This window comes from Otolemur garnettii, unplaced genomic scaffold (assembly GCF_000181295.1).
Source record: "Otolemur garnettii isolate 467f Iridium unplaced genomic scaffold, OtoGar3 scaffold00096, whole genome shotgun sequence".
NCBI classification, from domain to species: Eukaryota; Metazoa; Chordata; class Mammalia; order Primates; family Galagidae; genus Otolemur; species Otolemur garnettii.
In genome coordinates, this window is record NW_003852491.1 from 5,752,414 (window position 1) to 5,769,943 (window position 17,530).

A 17,530-nucleotide genomic window follows, 5' to 3' on the forward strand; every position below is an offset into this window, starting at 1 on the left:
ACTTACCTGGAAGATTTCCCACATTGGTACACTTAGATGTCCAGCATTTTTTTTCCTTATAGTTGTACAGTTGTATGCCAGGCACACGTCATAGCTCACTGCAACCTCACATTCCTGGGTTCAAGCGATCCTCCTGCCTTAGCCTCCTGAGCGGCTGGGACTATAGGTGTGCACCACTATGTCCAGCTAATTTTTGATTCTTTTTTTGGTAGAGATAGGGTCTTGCTATGTTGCCCAGGCTAGTCTTGGATTCCTGACTTTGAGCGATCCTCTTACCTCAGCCTCCCCACATGCTGGGATTACAGGAGTGAGCCACCATGCCTGGCCTCAATACTCTAGTGATAGACATTTAGGTGTTTTCTCATTTTTTCACTCTTCCAAATAATGGTGTATGTGGTAAGTTCTCCATCACTAGACATGCTCAAACTGGGGGATTACCGGTCATGAAGCAGTAACTAGATTCAAACATTGGATGGAAGACTGGGCCAGGTAACTGAGCCCCATTCCCATCTCAGATCCCCTGCAGCCTGGACATATCCAGCACCTCTGGGTCAACAGAGACCAGTCTTGCCATACTGAGGGCGGCTTCTTACAGCCTCAACCTGGAACCAATTCCTTAATTGCCCCCAGGGTCCCAATTCTCCTGGTTCATTGAGATTCACCTCCCTCCAGGCCTGTGCTGAGCACCTCCTTGGCTTCTGCTGGGAGCCTCAGCCCTGGGAAGTGGGCCCCAGGAGCAAAGGGCTGGTGCCTAAGGAGACAAGCACCCCTGCCTGGCATGATACCTTCCCTCCCTACTCATCCAAACCTCACTGCCCAGACCCCAGTTCAACAGCTGACTTATCACATAACAGCTGCCATTACTGAGCACCTGTGTGTGCAAGGCCTTGTGCTGGGCTTGGAGGCCACATGGACGACCCAGAAGCCCCCTCCCCAGGAGTTCTTGCTTGTTTTATGCAAATTATCACGCATCACACACTAAGTTTTAGGCTGGAGTGGTGTTAAGAAGGTGGGCAGGATGAATAACTGACTGTCTAGTCTAGGGGTTGATGAACTTCTTCTGTAAAGGTCTGTATGTAAATTTTAGAGGCCTTACAAGTCATACGGTCTCTATCACAACTACTCTACCTCTCTCACAACTACTTACTCTGCCCCTCTTGTATGAAAGGAGCCACAAAGACGTAAACAGATGGGCTTGGTGTGTACAGACAGTCATAACCAGGTGGTGGGCAGGATTTGGCTTATGGAGATGGTTCGACCAAGTCTGGTGGTTCTCAACTTTTCTGCCCACTGAAGTCACCAGGCAGTTTTAAATCACCAGGGGTCCAGATATATGTGTAGAGGGCACGACGTGCAACCAGGGCTGAGAACCACCGGGGTTGGTTCCAGAGAGGTTTCTCAGGGAGATGATGGCTTGGACTACCTCCTGAAGACCACATGATACCTGCTTACTTCTCAGAGAGGGAGCTGAGCCCCAAGCCCGGTCTGCACGACTTTCTATGGTGCTGTGTTGCTGTTCTGGACAGGGCTGGTTTCCTTGCACAAACTCAGTCTCCCCACCAGATTCACTGAGGACAACACCAGATCTGTGAGATTTGCAGCATCTTGGCAGCCACCGGGCATGGTTAAAGCTGGGCAGTGGTTTGGGGCAAGGGTTGATGACCCTCCTGCAATTGTGGTCTAAATCGTGAGGTCCTCATGAAAAGCAGGGCTGGGGACCACCCCTCTCTGGCTTCCTGGAATTGCAGAGGAGATGCCAACAGCTGTCTAGGGTGACTGCACCATCCCACAGTCACTGTCCCCACTATCCACAGCAGTCTGGAATCTGACTAAGGTCAGGTATTTGCTCTTTTGCTCAAGGGCCGACTGCCCCTGGTCAGCTGGGCTTTCTGGCAGGAGATACACAGAGGACAAGTGGGGGCTTTGGTCACCATGAGGCCTGGGGCCCTGGAGTGAGGAGAAATCGTGGTTGAGCTCACCATGCCTGGCCTCAATACAGGCAGAACGACTCTGTGCAATTCATGGGGCTGCTCTGAATCTCAGTTTTCTTATGTGTATGATAGGCAGGAGGGCAGTAGTCACAGTAATAATAGTCACAGCCACTGCCACTGCCACTGCCTCCTTGGTGTTGTAAGGATGAGAGCCCAGGGCGTGGCACAGAGGCAGGGCTCAGGGCATGTTAACCACTACCATTTCTAAATTTGCTTAATAGTCTGTCTTCCCTAATACATTTTCAATTCAGAGAGAAGAAGGATGGAGTTTATCTCATTCTCCTCATGTAGCCTCAGGGTCTAGCATAGTGTGTGGTACAAAGTATCCCAAGTAAGGGAAGGGAGGGAGGGAGGGAAGGAGGGAGGAAGGAAATGTCTAAAGCTAATAGCAGCCAAGGGTCAACAGGGTTGACCCTGAGTTAAGAAAGGAATCTCCACAAATGGTACCAGGTGACAGTTCCCTTTGATTTGAACTGTGATTTCCTGCAGGAAATATTACTCGTTTTCCAAAGACAGATTTACTTTTGTTAAAAAAAAATGGTGGTGTATGATATTGCCCACAAATCTAAATAAGTGCTTTGAAGGGTTAACAGGGACCCGTGGAGTGAAGCAACACTCAGCAGATGGGACCTGGCACCGCAGGTGAGTTACATTCTCCTAGGGGCTGGGGTGATGGCTCCACTGTTCACCCACTATTTGCATCTGGACAAGCCTTGATTTTCTCATCTGATAAATGGGCATATAACACACTTGCCTCTTAAGGTCGTTGTAAGGATTAAGTGAATTAATAAATGTAAAGCTCAATCTATTTAGGGTAGTACTTAGAACACATCTTGGCACTTGCTATGATCATCATCATCATCATCACTTTGTTTTTGGGGGAGACAGAGACTCACTTTGTCACTCTTGGTAGAGTGCTATGGCATCATAGCTCCCAGCAATCTCAAACTCCTGGGCTCAAGCCATCCTCTTGCCTCAGCCTCCCCAGTAGCTGGGACTACAGGCTCCCGCCACAACGCCCAGCTATTTTTAAGGATGGGGTCTCACTCTAGCTCAGGCTATCCACCCGCCTCAGCTTCCTACAGTGCTAGGATCACAGGCATGAGCCACCGCACCCAGCCTTATCGTCATTATTATTACTGTTGTCATCATCTTCACCCGTGGGGCCGCTGTGGTCCAGTCACTCAGCGACTCCACTTTCAGCCCCAGAGGTGGAAGAGTATGCTAACCAGAGCCCCCCTGCCAAACACACGCCCCTTTCTTCCATCATTCGGAGCTGTCACTGTCATTGCCTCCGGAAATAGGTAGTTTGAAAGAAGGAGAGTAAAGTCTTCAGAACATCAAAAATTTCTGGATTCAGGGGAGACAGAACCCACAGAAGGTCAGCACAGCACAGGCTTTTCTGCCCCGGAAGAGACAATCTCCCAAACTAGGGACAACGAGTGTCAGAGCAGAAGCTATGGTGAGTGAATGCTGTGGCACCCAGAAAGTGAATGAGCGGCAGGGAAGGGGACAAGGACAGAGGTACCTGCTCAGATGTTAACCGCACCATCCCCATTTTAGAGATGAAAAACTGCACCTAAATTTATAACATACCCGAAGCTTAATAGCAGGCTGGTAAATGGTAACACCTGGCTCTCAAACAAAACAAAAAAAAAGCCCTGACGTGCAGTATTTGTGAAGCTCTGTGGGGTAAACACTCCCACTGTGGCTGAGCTGAGGCTACCTGTGATGTCACGAAGCTGGGGAAAGATTTGCACAATAGGCTGTCGTGAGTGAGCCCACATGGATTGTGGCAGGGCTGGGATTTGACCTGAGGTTTACGGGTCCTGGAGCTCAATTATGGCCTACATCGTGAGGTCCTCATGGAAAGCAGGGCTGGAGACCACCCCTCTATGGCTCTCCCGGAATTGCAGAGGAGATGCCAACAGCTGTGTAAGGTGACTGCACCATCCCACAGTCACTGTCCTCAATCTCCCACAGCAGTATGGAATCTGGCTGAGGCCAGGTATTTGCTCTTTTTGAGGTAAGAGAAGTATATAGGCAGGTGACAGCACTGGGAGGCTCTGAGGACATTGAGGGAAGGTTTCAGAGAAAACTAGTACTGGCCCCACAGTCCGTGGTGGCCACATTCTAGGGCCATATGTGGCCACAGCAGCCAGGACATTGGCAGGGGCCTCCCAGGGACCTCCTGCTGGCCCGGGGGTGGTGTCAAGCACCAGTCCCAGGTGCCCTAGCACCTCCCCAGCCTCCCTGTTTCTGTTCCCTGCTCCTGGCATGTCCTCGACACCACCTCGCCCAGTCTGTGCCATCCTCAAAGCCTCTCCCTGGCCCCAGCAGCCTGTTTCCCTAGTCTCCACCCACTGCCTGAATTTACAGCCTCTATGCAGCGCTTCTCAAACTATAGAAAAGGACTAGACTTTTTCCCCCTTAATTTTCAATTTACCTTGGACTGATTCTTTCATATTTAATAAAAATGAAATGGAAAAATGCCAGCACGTGTGTATTGGCAATGCCAACTTTCTACAAGATTTTACACTTGTCTCAATCTCTGTCCTCTATCATGGAGGATGTTTGCATATGGGCACATTTGGTTCAGGGACCACATTTTGAGTAGCACTGGTCTGCAGGACCCTTCTTTCTCCTCTGGCCTCTGCTGGTCCCAGCCCCCTTCCAATTCCATGACAGAGACTGCATCGGCTCTGTCCCCCAGCCCTGCACTTCCCAAACTGTAAGTTGCTCAGAGATCACCTGAGGAGACTGCCACGCAGGTAGGGCCTGAGAGTGTGGGTTTCCTACAGGCTCTCAGGGGAGCCAGGCCTTGGGCATGTGAAGGGCTCCGCTTAGCCTAGCCTCCTGGCTTCCTGTCCTCTCCCCACAGTTCTGGTTACAAGCAAGCATGATGGAGAGCCAGCTGTGGTGATGGTGGGCAAAGGAGCCTCTCAATTTCCCTCTAGCTGGAAGACACTTAGAAGAAAGCGTGGGAGTCCAGGGAGTGGCTGTTCCTTCCAGATGTTCCTTCCAGACGTTCCTCCCACCATCCTTCCATCATTTTCCACTTCAAGGACCATCCTTGCATATCCCTGTCTTTGTACACTGGCTTTGGTCAGTGATCTACTCGTGTGAGCCATGCAAGGACCCTACAATCTCTGTGGTGCCATCTCTTGATTTCTGGGCACCGCACTTCTCTCAGGAATAAACAGCAATTTCAAAGGACCCCCCAACCCACAGTGGCAAAGTGCAAGGTGCCGCTGAAAAGTAATATTCAAGCAGAGACAGCAGATGGGCAAAATGGAGCTGTGATTGATCACGTCGCAGAGGTTAAATATCGAGGAAACAGTCGCAGAGGACAAAAAACACATTGATTTTTAAATGAGAAATTTACAATGGAATGAAAAATGGAATTAAAAGGAATTTTGGCAAATAAATGACCACAGATAGTAAATTAAGATTCCATAACATCATATCAAAAGGACCATTCCAAGATAGAGAGAAATAAATGGGTTTTTAAAAAAGATTCTTACATTTTTCCTTTCCCATTTTTTGAGTAACATCACTGTGATACAAAACATTTGGAAAATAACACAGAAGAAGATAAAGTGTTGTGCGGTGTCATTGCCTTAGCCTGTGTGCAGTATACAGGTCTGTCTCCTGCTTCTCCAATACTGGGTTTTAAAAAGAGACATCCAGGTAGTGACACCTTGAGATTATTTTTAGAAGCACATGGGTTGGAAATTATTAGTTGGCAATATAAATAATCACCAGCATCTCTCGTGCCCCAGCCCCAACCCCCCCATGCCCACTTTCAACAGTCCCTAGGGGCTTCCTCCAGCCACCCGAAGCACAGAGCCTCTAGATTAGATTATGTGTGTCTGGTTCCATCCACAGCCCAGACTGAACACCGGCAGAAAGAACAGGTGAGCAAGGACCTAGAAGATGGGCTGCCTAAGGGTATTCACCCTGATGGGTGAAGCGGCGGGCAGCAGCCAGCATTGAGAAGAGGAGGTCGGAGCCTCAGAGGCAGGAGAAGGGCTGGGCTGGGGAGCTATGGAGGTGTGGCGGTGCTATGCACATGGGGAGGGACTTGGGGTACATGGTGAGGCTTAGAAGTTATGGCAAGGAATTGGGTCTTTGTCCTGGAGGCCGTGGGAGGCCCCTACAGTGTTTTAGGCAGAAAGCTGGGGTGATGCTGCACTGATCACATTAACATACTGCAGAGGCGTTCCTGCTGCCTGGGAGACCGGAACAGAGGGGGCAAAAGTGAATGAGGGTGATGGAGTGGCGAATGCCCTGGGCTTGCAGGGACAGAAGGGCCTCGGGAATGGTGAAGAAGGGGGCATCTGTCGGGACTTGCAGGGTTCTGGTCTGCAGGAGTGGGGCCGCTTACAGAGACCAAGAGCCTGGGTCGGGGTGTGGGCTGAGCATCATGAGTGAGACTTGGACATGTTGATTTGAGGTGGCTCTGAGAATCCACAGTGGAACTACTGAGGAGGCAACTAGATATGGCACTGGGTGGTGCAGGGGGAAGTCCTTGGCCACATAGGCAATGAGGACAATGATCAACGTGGAACAGAAGAGAGGAGGGGAGCCCTGTGAGGAGCCAGAGAGGGAGGAATGGGGAGGAGCAGCTCGTGGGGGCCAAGGAAAGAGGCGGGTGTGTGCAGGGCCAGGTTGCTGAGAGCTGCAGGGCCGGGCTGCTGAGAGCTGCTGCGCCGAGCGAGGGGTGGAAGCCAGATTGGAGTGGGCTGTGTGGTGAGTGGGAAGTGACGAAGCAGAGACAAGCCCTTCAGAAAGACAGGAGAGAGAGAACGTAGTTGGCGGGGCACAGGGTCACCGCACCCATCCCCACCAGAGCCTGTCCTTGAGATGTGTGAAGAGCTGGAGCCAGGCATCCCCTTTCCTGTGTGACTTAGGTCCATGCTAGTTTCTTCCAGATCCCAAGGACTGTGGTTGTGGGACGGTTCCTATGCCATCTCTTCTCTCCCAGCAGGTAAAATCATCCCAGGAATAGCCAAATAGCTGCTGCCACCAGCCCCCAACCCCAAACACCGTGGGAGGATAAGAGAAATAAGAGACTCAGGCTCACCTCCCACTCACACCTTATTCTCAAATCACACCAAATTGCTTAGATTTTCCTAAATATACTTAGTTTGTTGGCTTCCTCCTGGCCTTTGCTCATGCTAGTCCCTGTACCTGAAATACCCTTCCTCACCCACTACCAGTGTGCCTGGTGAATGCTTCATGGGTCTCAAGAACTTGGCTTAATGGTCTCTTCTGTGAAACCTTTTCTCTACCTCCCACCAGGATGGAACTGACCCCTCCAGCCTGGAGCCACTTCCAGGAGACTCCACCATGACACCCACAGCACTTTCCTGCAGGTACTAGATTGTGAGCGGGGGCCTGCAAACTCACAGGCCTCAGCCCCTTGCTGCTGTGCATGAATACAGGCCCAGTGTGGCCAGATCCTCTGCTTTTTCAGAGAAGACAAAAACCTTGATTTTTAGTGTGAAATTGTGAAATCTCCTGGTTTTTGTAACTCAGCCAAAATTTAAGAATTTTGAAACCACTATGGGATCAAATAATGTACCTCTCCAGGCAGTATTCTCCAAGGGCTACCATATGTTTCCTTATTTTCCCTATATAGAGAAAAGGAAGTCTTGGGGTACAGGTAGAGAGAACCCCCAGATTTCTCCCAGAAAGTTAATTGCACCATCTCGTTTAACCCTCACAAGAAAGCTTTGAAGTAGCCCATTCTCCAGCCAGGAAAATGGAAACTCGGAGAGGTGAAGCGACTCAGCTAGACAACTGAAGAGTTGATTCTAATGCCAGTCTGTTTCATCAAGGGCTAAATGCGTGTGTACCGGCCAGGCACTCCAACAGTGCCTGCAACAGAAATCACTGCATAACTTTCTACTATACAATATAATTATTATTCCCCAGTACCATACTTTCTTTTCTTTTTCTTTTTTTTTTTGAGACAGAGTTTCACTTTGTCAGCCTGGGTACAGTGCTGTGACATCACAGCTCACATCAACCTCAAACTCTTGGGCTTAAGCAATTCTATTGCCTCAGCCTCCTGAGTAGCGGGGACTACAGGTGCCTGCCACAATGCCTGCCTATTTTTTGTTTGCAGATGTCATTATTGTTTGGCAGGTCCAGGCCGGGCTCAAACCTACCAGCCTTGGTGCTTGTGGGCGGTGCCCTACTCACTGAGCTATGGGCATGGAGCCCAATAAATACCATGGTTTCTTGAGCCCTCGTGGTTTCAGATGCTAGGGACAGAGGGAAGACAAAGCAAGCCAAGCTCCCTGCTCTCATGAAGTGAGACATGTGGGAAGGGGGCAGAGTCCCAGTGCTGCAGAGGGAGGTGTGTGAGCCCACGGAGGAGCTGTCCCCAGGAGCAGGGCCCCTCCTCGGAAGCTCCAGGGCCTTGTCTTCCACAGACCGCCACTTTCTGAGTGGGGGAGGATGTTTGCCCAGTGCAGCCAAATTCCCTCTGGAGTCCAATCCAACAGGTCTCATTTCCTTCTGCACATTGTTAAACCAGATCTGAACATTAAGCATTCAAGAAAACCCTGATCCCCAAATATTTACCTTTTGTTCATCAGCTTCTGTCCCTCCCCTTGGGAGGCCCGATTAAGATGCCCACCTTGGGGAAAGCAGGCAAGGGGACAGTGATTGGGGATGTTTCTCAGAGCTGGAAGAGGTGAGGGTGCTCTGAGTCGGGGGTGGTGGTGGTGCAGTTTCTCCCTTTCCCCAAACTGGACACAGATGTATACTGGCCCTTCCACACGAGCACATGCACACGCAGGAAAATGCACACATACATGCACACACATGCACACACACGCACGCACACACACCTTTCTTCCTCACACCACTGCATTTTAAAGGCCTGGAAAAACATTCAGAATCTACTGAACTGCTCCTCAGACTTGCAGTCATCTCTGGCAGAGAACAATCCAAGAGGACCCGGGGCAGGGAAGAAACAATCCAAACTTTTCCTGGGCAAAAGCCTCCACAGGGCACCACCTTGACCTCAGTTCCCAGGAGGACAGCGTGAGAGGCCTGGATGAAGTGGGCTGCACAAAAGCCTCTCCCGCAGAGAGGAAAGGCAGTGCACTGGGAGACCATGCACTCCAGGTTGTGAGTCATCCCAGATCCCCACCCATCCTACACCTACAACTTAGAGTGGGTCTCTCACCTTGCCTGCCCCTCACACAGTGAGCTCTTCTGCTACAGGACTCCCCTCTCCTATGTGCCGGGTCCTACCTTGGTGCGTGACACAGACTACTGAACAGGCCTAAGAAATTGCACAGCACAGAGGCTGGGGGAGGATTGAATATGTGGCCAGGGTTCAAATCTCAGCTTTGGCACTTACCAGCAGTGTGACCTTGGACAAGTCACTTTCCCTCTCTGTGCCTCGACTTTACATCTGCAAAATGGGGATGATAATAATACCTATACCCCACATAGATGTTGGGGAAATCAATAGGCACTTAGAGGAGGGCCTGATACAGAGTAAGATACAATTAAATGATTATTAGCAGCAACTCTTCATCATGGCCAAGCTCATGCTTCACGCTGAGGTCCAGCAAGGGCCTTAGAGCAGAAGAGATGGAAACTCACATATAAAGCCCTTCATATGCCAGGCACTGTCCCAGCATGTCACATGGGTCATTAAATTTCAGCCTTCCTAGGACATGGAAAGCTTTGGAAGCTCCCATCATGGGTCAGAAGAAATAAGCTCAGAGGGGCTCACTGCCTTGCCCCAAGTCACACAGCAGCAAAGCGACAAATTAGAAAACTCATTCCAAATCTCTGCTTTTTCCGTAGCACCCTCTGTCCCCCAAGAAGGGGGACACATTAGCAGGTAAGGCTGTGGACTTCTTTATCTGATGTCCCTAGCTGTGGCTTCAGGGACACTGACCACTGCAGGATTTCAGCCCTGCTTCAGACACCCCCCCTGCAAACCTGTGCAGAGATCTATGTACTGTGAGCTCTTTGTAGGGGAGGAACCAAAAAAAAAAAAAAAAAGCCAAAGAAATAGAACAGCCCAGCTAAGCTAGAATGCTCTCCTCAGAGAGAAAGGGAAATAAAATTTGATGAACCTCTGCATAATGTTCAAGTTATGAATGTGTAAAGTGATATTCTACACATATGTTGGCAACCATTCGTCCTGGGCCTGAGTGCTAGGGACCATTGGAAGTGAGGCACCAGCAATCAGCAGCTTTTTGCTGATGGGGTTCAGAGAGGTCCTGTCCTCTGCCTCGGCAGAACAAGGTGCAATTTTATCTTCTGATGCCCCAGCAGGCAGATCTCCCATAGCCGAGGTGACAACTGGCTGCAGCGTTAATGGGGCAGTTTTAGACATTAGACTGTTTATGTGCCTAAACTGGGCGCTGTGCCATGCTGGGCATGCCACCTTCCACAGCCTGGGGCAAGGTGAGTTGTGCACCAGGTCAGCTTGACCTCCCTGGCCACCACTGACTGGCCTGGGACTGAACACGGACTCCTGCTGGGCAATCACATCCTCTCTCCCAGGGCTTGGGCGTGGAGGCACTGGCACACTGAATCAGCGAGATGGTTGTGGGGCTGCAGCTAAAAGGGCATGAGGGAGTCTGGGCTGAGGCCTCCAAAGAGAAGAATCCAGCCACCAGAAAACCTTGAATAGCACATATTAGGTGCCTAGTCCTGTCTTAGGTGCCAAGGATACAGTGGGGAATGAAATAGCAGTCTGTAGAGTAGCAAGCAAAGAAAGAAAATATTGGCGGTAGCATCAGGTGCTATGAACAATAGCAGCAGGATAAAGTGCAAGCAGGACAGGGCATGTGGGTGTGCCCATTTAGACCATGTGACGAGGGAAGGCCTCACAGTAACATTCCAGGCTGGGGGCATGGTACAGACAAAGGGCCTGGGGTGGAGATGAGCAGGGAGTGTTCAAGGGATGGAAAGGAGGTCCACTTGGCAGTGGAAAGACATCACAGCAGTTTAAGAGAGGGCTCTGTGACAGAGAGGGAGCCCATGTGGCTCCCCATGGCCCCCATGGTCTTTCCCTGCCATTGAAAACCATCACAGCATATCTTTTTTCAGCCCCCGGAAGTAGACCCTGTGATAAGAATTTGGGTGAAAGTAGTTCATTTGGGGGGAGGTGCCAGGATATATGAGGGGGGAAGGAGAGTGAGACAGGGAAGGAAGGGGCTAGGAAAGGCTGTGTTGACAGGCAGGTCCTTCAAGGGCACCTGGGGCCCCATCCCTGTGGGGACCTCTGGGAGGCACTGCAGAGCATGCCCCAGCACTGTCTCACACAGGGGTGGGAAGCTGGGGTTTCCAATTGCCAACACGTGCAGCTCCAGACAGTATCGAACTCTTGGGCATTCTGGTAAGCCCTCACCTGGACCTGCAGGAAGCAGCATCTGGCCTGCACACAAACCACAACAGCAGTACAGATCTGTCCAGGGCATAACAGCACCTGCATGGATTCAAGCTGCTGCCTGGGTTTGATCCTGGCTCCACCTGGGTGGCCCCATCCTTGGGGGTACTTTCTTAAGTCTTGCAGAGAGCCACACACACCTGGGCCCAATTCTTCCTCCATCACTGCTCAAACTTAAGTGAGTGTCTTGGTTTCTCTGAACCTGTTTTCCTCATCTGCAAAGTGGGGCTAATAGTACTAATTGCATAGGGAGGTCCTAAGGATGAAATTTAATGCCTAGGGCTCAGGGCCTGGCTCACAACTGGTGCTGCAGATGATGGCTATTATGATGGCTATTATGATGGCTGACTCTGGCTTAGGGCTGATGTTCTATCTCCCCTCTCTCAAGAAGAGATTGCTCATTGGTCATTCTTGGGCCTTACAGGTACAGGGGACCAGGTAAGGATGTGGCCAAGGTATGAATCAGAACAGCCCTGTTCCATCTCTGCTATCACCAACTGGGACAGAACTGGGAGCCAGATGGAGGCCAGAGAGACTGGCACAGGCTGAGATTGTGCAGGGCCTGCCATACACACAGCCACAATCAAGCCAGGGATGCAGGACAGACTGAGGAGGGCAGCACTCCTCACAGCCTAGAAGAGACCTGAGCTGCTTAATGGCATGTAGGTTGGTGCTAGAATGGGGACCAGTAGGAGTAGCTGGCCTAGAGGAGTGGCTTTGAGTGGAGCTGAGGAAAAAAGCATAGGAAGTGAGGTGGACACAATGGGAACAGCAAGCTCACTCTCCAGTGGCAGGGTCAGAAATCCCAGATTTCAGAGATTTCCAAGTGGCTTCATCAGAAGGTATCTGGGAGGAATTCCACCTAAGAATATCTCCAGCTTCTGAAATCTGTCCAGCCAACCATCTGTCTGTCTGTCTTTCCACTCATCCTTCTCTCCCTTCTTACATCCCTCTGTTAACTTATCCACCTACTTATCAACCCACCCAATCATCCATCCATCCATTCATCCACCCACCCATCTATTCACTCACCTACCCTTCTATCCACCCACCCACTCATCCACTCATCCATCCATCCATCCACTCATCCATCCATCCATCCACCCATCCACCCATCCATCCACCCATCTATCCATCCATCCATCCATCTATCCACTGCTTATTGCTACTTCTGTTCCCAGCTGGACTCCAAAGACACACGTGATCAGATATAGTCCCTGACCCTGAGGAACCATCTCCTCCAACAGCCATTACCAATCCCACAGCTAGATCCTGTTTTCAGTGCATGACAGCCCAAGAAAGAAACCTTGCTCAGCCTCTTTATCATGGTTCTAAGGAGCATGGAGTCTAATGGCAAACACTCAACTTGGTTCCCTTCTGGGTTTCTCATGCTGTGAACATGTAAGCCCAAGGCAACCTTATGCCCTATAAAATGTTAAAACATCCCAGAAATTCTAACGCAGTGGGGTCCAAACTCTGCTGTGTTCCACTTGCCTCTTCTGCCCCATGGCCTCCCAGAATACCTGTCAGACCACTCGCTCCAGTTTTTGACTGGGGCCCTGTGGCCCTGTGGCCACTGAGGCCAGGCCCTGCACTTTAGGTTTCCAGTATTGGCACCCCATGTGCACTGACCTCTCCCGGAAGTACTTGATGGCCTCGGGGTCTATGAAGGTCGGCTCTTCTCGGTAGCCCTGCTCAAAGACCTTGCGCTTGTGCCGGAACTCGATGACCGTCTTGGTGTAGGAGTTGAGTGTGGTGACAGAGGCTGCCATGCAGCAGGTAAAAGAGCCCCACGCCAGGCTGCCAAGAGATCAGAAAAGAGATGCCACAGTGAGGGGGAGGACGGGAAACAATGACATGCATCCCTGCTCAGCTGCCGAGCAGGTCCTGCCACAGAGAAGAACAGACTTGGTCCCTGCCCCACTCACAGTCTGTTCTGGAGGACAGGCTGATGTACACATTGTGACAATGGTGAAAGAGCTCATTACGGGGCAACATGAGGAGAGCACATCATTCCATCCACGGAGCTGGAATCAGCGTAGGTTACCTGGAGTACAGTAGTTTTCACCCTGAGTCTGGTGGGATCACTGGGACTGGCCAGGGGCAAGGGCATCCCAGGAGAGGGGAATGCTGTGTGCCAAGGCATAGGGCCACAAGACTGCTAGAGGCTTGGGATGCTGGAGGGCGGCTGCATTGGATTAGCTGGAATTGACAATGGAGAAGGAGACGAGGACCATATATATACCCTAAAGCTTGCTTTTCAAGAGAGCTGAATTATCTTTGTTTACATGTGATCCCAGGCAAGACATGTAACCTCTCAGCTCACATTCTTCATGTCCATTTTAATGGACACACCAACAGCACGACCTCACAGGCTTGTTCCAAGGGTGAAAAGAGATGATCCATTAACATCTTAGCACAGTGTTCGGCACATGGTAGGCCTGCTGTCATTACTACTGTTACTGTTGACATTCTGACCACCTCTGTCCATATGACTTGCTTTGCAAGCTCTTCCTGTGACAGATGGAGTTACCATGACCCACTTGGCTCTCTCCTCCACACCTCTCTCTCCCCACAGCTGGGATTCTTGGCTGTTCCCCTACACACACCAGTGTGCCGCTAAGCCCAGCCCAATACTGGAGAATGTGTCCTATGCATACCTGGAAAGACAGGAAAGGTGGGAATAGATCTAGGAGACTCAGATGACTTGGTTCCAGTTCTAGAAATGGCCTCCAGCCTGATTCCCCTGACCAAGACTGTGCAGTCACATTTGGTTCCAGGAGTGGTATACCTCCCTGGCTCCAGCACATCTGGCACGGTTTCTGGGTCTCTGTTTTCCATATGTGCCTTGGTGACTGGTTTCCTCCACATTAAGCCTCAGTTTTGCTGTTCCAACCCTGCACTGTTTGAATGCTCCAGGCTTCCCCTGCTGCCAACCCACCCACCCAGCTGGTCTCTGAACATCCCCCACATTCCCCATGGTCAGCCAGTGCCCACGCCCACTGCTCTTCTCTTTGGCAGCCTCCAAGCACCCTAGGAAATCAGGGGAAAATCTGAGTGAAGGAGGCAGACTACTGTGAGATGGTGACTTAAGGACAGAGTGGTGCCCAACATGGGGCCCTCTTCACAGTATTTGAGTTTCAATTTATAGGGGAAGGGCTGTTTCTTGGAGACAGGTCCAAACTCTGCCCCAAATAGGCTTTCCCACCTCAATAGGCTAAACTAAACCCCAAACAGGGTTTACCACCTCAACAGGCTAAACTAAGCCCCAAATAGGCTTCCCCACTTCATTAGGCTATATAAGCTGCTAGATGTAGGGAAGCTGCTTCTCCACCCAGGCCAATGGCCCCTCCCACGATTTATCCAAATAAACCGGTCTTGATCATTGAGCCACATTCTGTGTTCATCCTCTCCTTACACTGAGGATTCAGCCTTTTCCAGAGGGATCCTCAATAATCATATATTTCCCTTAACATCAAACCAATTAATAGATTCCCCTGATATTTTCAGGATAAGATGTTAATTTATTACTTCCAGAAGCCTTGAATATCTGTAATAGACAGTATTGGGTTGTTGGCTTGGCCCCTCTAAGAATGTCTCTGTTCACCAAAGGATGCAGTATGTGACCTATCCCCTGTTCAAAGAGGAAGTGGACACAGGCTGGACATCTGGCCAAAGATGGTCCAATCAGATACTTTCTGCTGAGCAATGACATGAAGATTCTAGATTCTAGTTCAATCTGGGATATCTCTTTGTACTAGCATGGTGGAAACTCAGAACTTGGGGATGGAGCGTGAAGAAGCAAGCTTTCTGTGTGTGACATTCTGCAAGTTTGTTGGTTTTGCCTGGACAGCATCCATTCTCCCATCTGGTAACATCACCCTGATTCTGTTAAGGAATCACTCCTCCTTCCCTCTCAGGCCATATGGGCTGGCTCCACTCCAACCTCTCCCAGTGAGCACATGACCTGTGCCTGACCAATGAGAGTGTCGCCTCCCTCCTGCCCACAGTGATTGGTTCAGGGACAAGCATGTGATCCACATCAGGTTCATCCACTCACTTTCAGGACTTTGGCTGAAGCTATTGGGAAGTAGAGTCCATCTTTCTTCTGGGGTGCTAAGCTGGTAGCACTTGAGCCAGGAATTGATGAAGAGCCTGAGAATGAAGCTGACCCAAAAGGAAGCAGAACCATGGAAAGAAGCTGTATCCCCAAGCCAAAGTCATTATCCCTGACTTTTCAATCATGGAGCCCCAATTTTTTTTTAAGTTGTTTCCCCTTAAGCCAATTTGAATTGGGTTTCTGTCATTGGCAACAGAAGTTCTTACACAACAACTTTCTATTATATAAATTATCTTCTTTTGAAAGATAATAGTTGAAATGAATTTCTAGTCTATACAGCCAGAGATTTAAAACATAATCAAGTTTGACTCTCAACTCTGATGGCTCAGAAGGTCCTCAAACTAAGGGCCTGATGAGCAAAGGAAAAGGCCCCACAGGAGAGATGGAGGGCAGCGACTGAGTGTGTGGTAGGGGAACTTTCCTGGGGTTGCCAAACCCAGGGGTCCCAGAAACAGATGCTATAGGGGCCAAGCAGAGCCAGACAGGGCACAGAAGCAGACTGACCTGGAAGAAATGCCCACATCACTACCTTCCCATCTGCTTTGCATTCAAAGCCTTTGTTCAAATAAAATGCTGTTCCCTCGCACTCCACATTCCTCCTTTCTATTCCTCTCAAACCCCAAATCTCATCCCCAACCCTACCTCCCCCAGTGATCTTTGGACTTGCTACTTTCCAAGCTTTTCCCAGGCTCTTGGCCCAGCTGGTCCCTTCTCACCCTGGAATGTCATCCATTTCTCAGTGGGCATTCCATGTCCACCTTCTCTGAGAAGCCCCCCTCCCACGTCTATGTCACGTGTCCTTGTTTAATTTCATCACAGCCTTCATTTCATCATGCCCTATAATTCCCTTGTATTTTTCCCTTTCATTAATTTAGCCTTTGTTTATTAAAGTTTTCATTTGAGGTAATTAGGGATTCACATTGCAGCTGTGAGAAATAATACAAAAGATGGTGACATCTTGCAAAACAAATGTAATGAAATGGCACAGTATCGCAAGCAGGGTGTTGACATTAATAACGGTCAAAATAGGACCAAGATGCCTCCTTATTTCCATTTTATAGCCATATCCGCTTCCCTCCCGACCTCCCCTAACTCCTGGCAACACTAATCTGTTCTCCATTTCTATAAATTTACCACTTTAAGAATTATGTATAAATGAAATCATATAGTATGTATGTTTGTGATTGGTTTCTTTTACTCAATGTAATTCTCTAGAGAATCATCCAACTTGTGTATATCGACAGTTTGTTGCTTTATATTGCTGAATAGTATTCTTGCCAATAATGAACAAGTTTCTCCACTCTCACCAGCATTTGATATTCTCACTATTTTTTTTTTTAGCTTTTCTGATAGATTTGGAGTAATATCTTATTGCAGCTTTAATTTGCATTTCCCCAACAGTTACAGGGGTTGAACAACTTTTTATTTGTTTATTTGCTATCTGTATATCCTCTTTGGAAAAATGTCTGTTGGTGTTTTTTGCCCACTTTCTAGCTGGACTGTTTTGGTTTTGTTTACTGTTGAGTTTTGAGAGCTCTTTGAGTATCCTAGACATTAGTCTATTGTCAGATATGTGGTTTACAAATATTTTCTCTCAGTCTGTAACTTGTCTTTTCAACCTCTTGATAGGGTTTTTCACAGATTAAAAGTTTTTAATTTTGATGAAATCCAATTGACAAAGATTTCCTTTTATGCTTTTGATGTGAAGAATGTTTTGCCCAGCCCTAGATCCCAAGATTTTCTCCCATTTTTTTTCTAAAAGGATTATAGCTTTACATTTTATATTTCGGTCTATGATCCATTTTTAATTAATTTTTATAAAAATGTGCAATTTCTGATTGTTTCTTTTTTGCCAGTGAAAGTCTAATAACTCCAGCATCATTTTTGGGTTTTTTTTTTTTTTTTAAACAAGAGCCTCAAGCTTTCACCCTGGGTAGAGTGCTGTGCCATCACAGCTCACAGCAACCTCCAACTCCTGGGCTCAAG

General features: G+C 49.2%; 1 protein-coding gene across 3 annotated transcripts in view; it reads right to left on the reverse strand.

Annotated features, from left to right (window-relative positions):
- Positions 1-17,530, reverse strand: part of GSG1L (GSG1 like) — a 238,574-nt gene that overhangs the window by 15,089 nt on the left and 205,955 nt on the right. For 2 of the 3 annotated variants that reach the window (XM_003795753.2, XM_003795752.1), the window contains one exon: positions 13,057-13,224. In XM_003795753.2, coding sequence (XP_003795801.1) covers positions 13,057-13,224 — 168 coding nt within the window. Of the gene's footprint in view, positions 1-9,372; positions 9,427-13,056; positions 13,225-17,530 lie in introns of all 3 variants that reach the window. The other variant, XM_023516747.1, reaches the window with a different exon arrangement.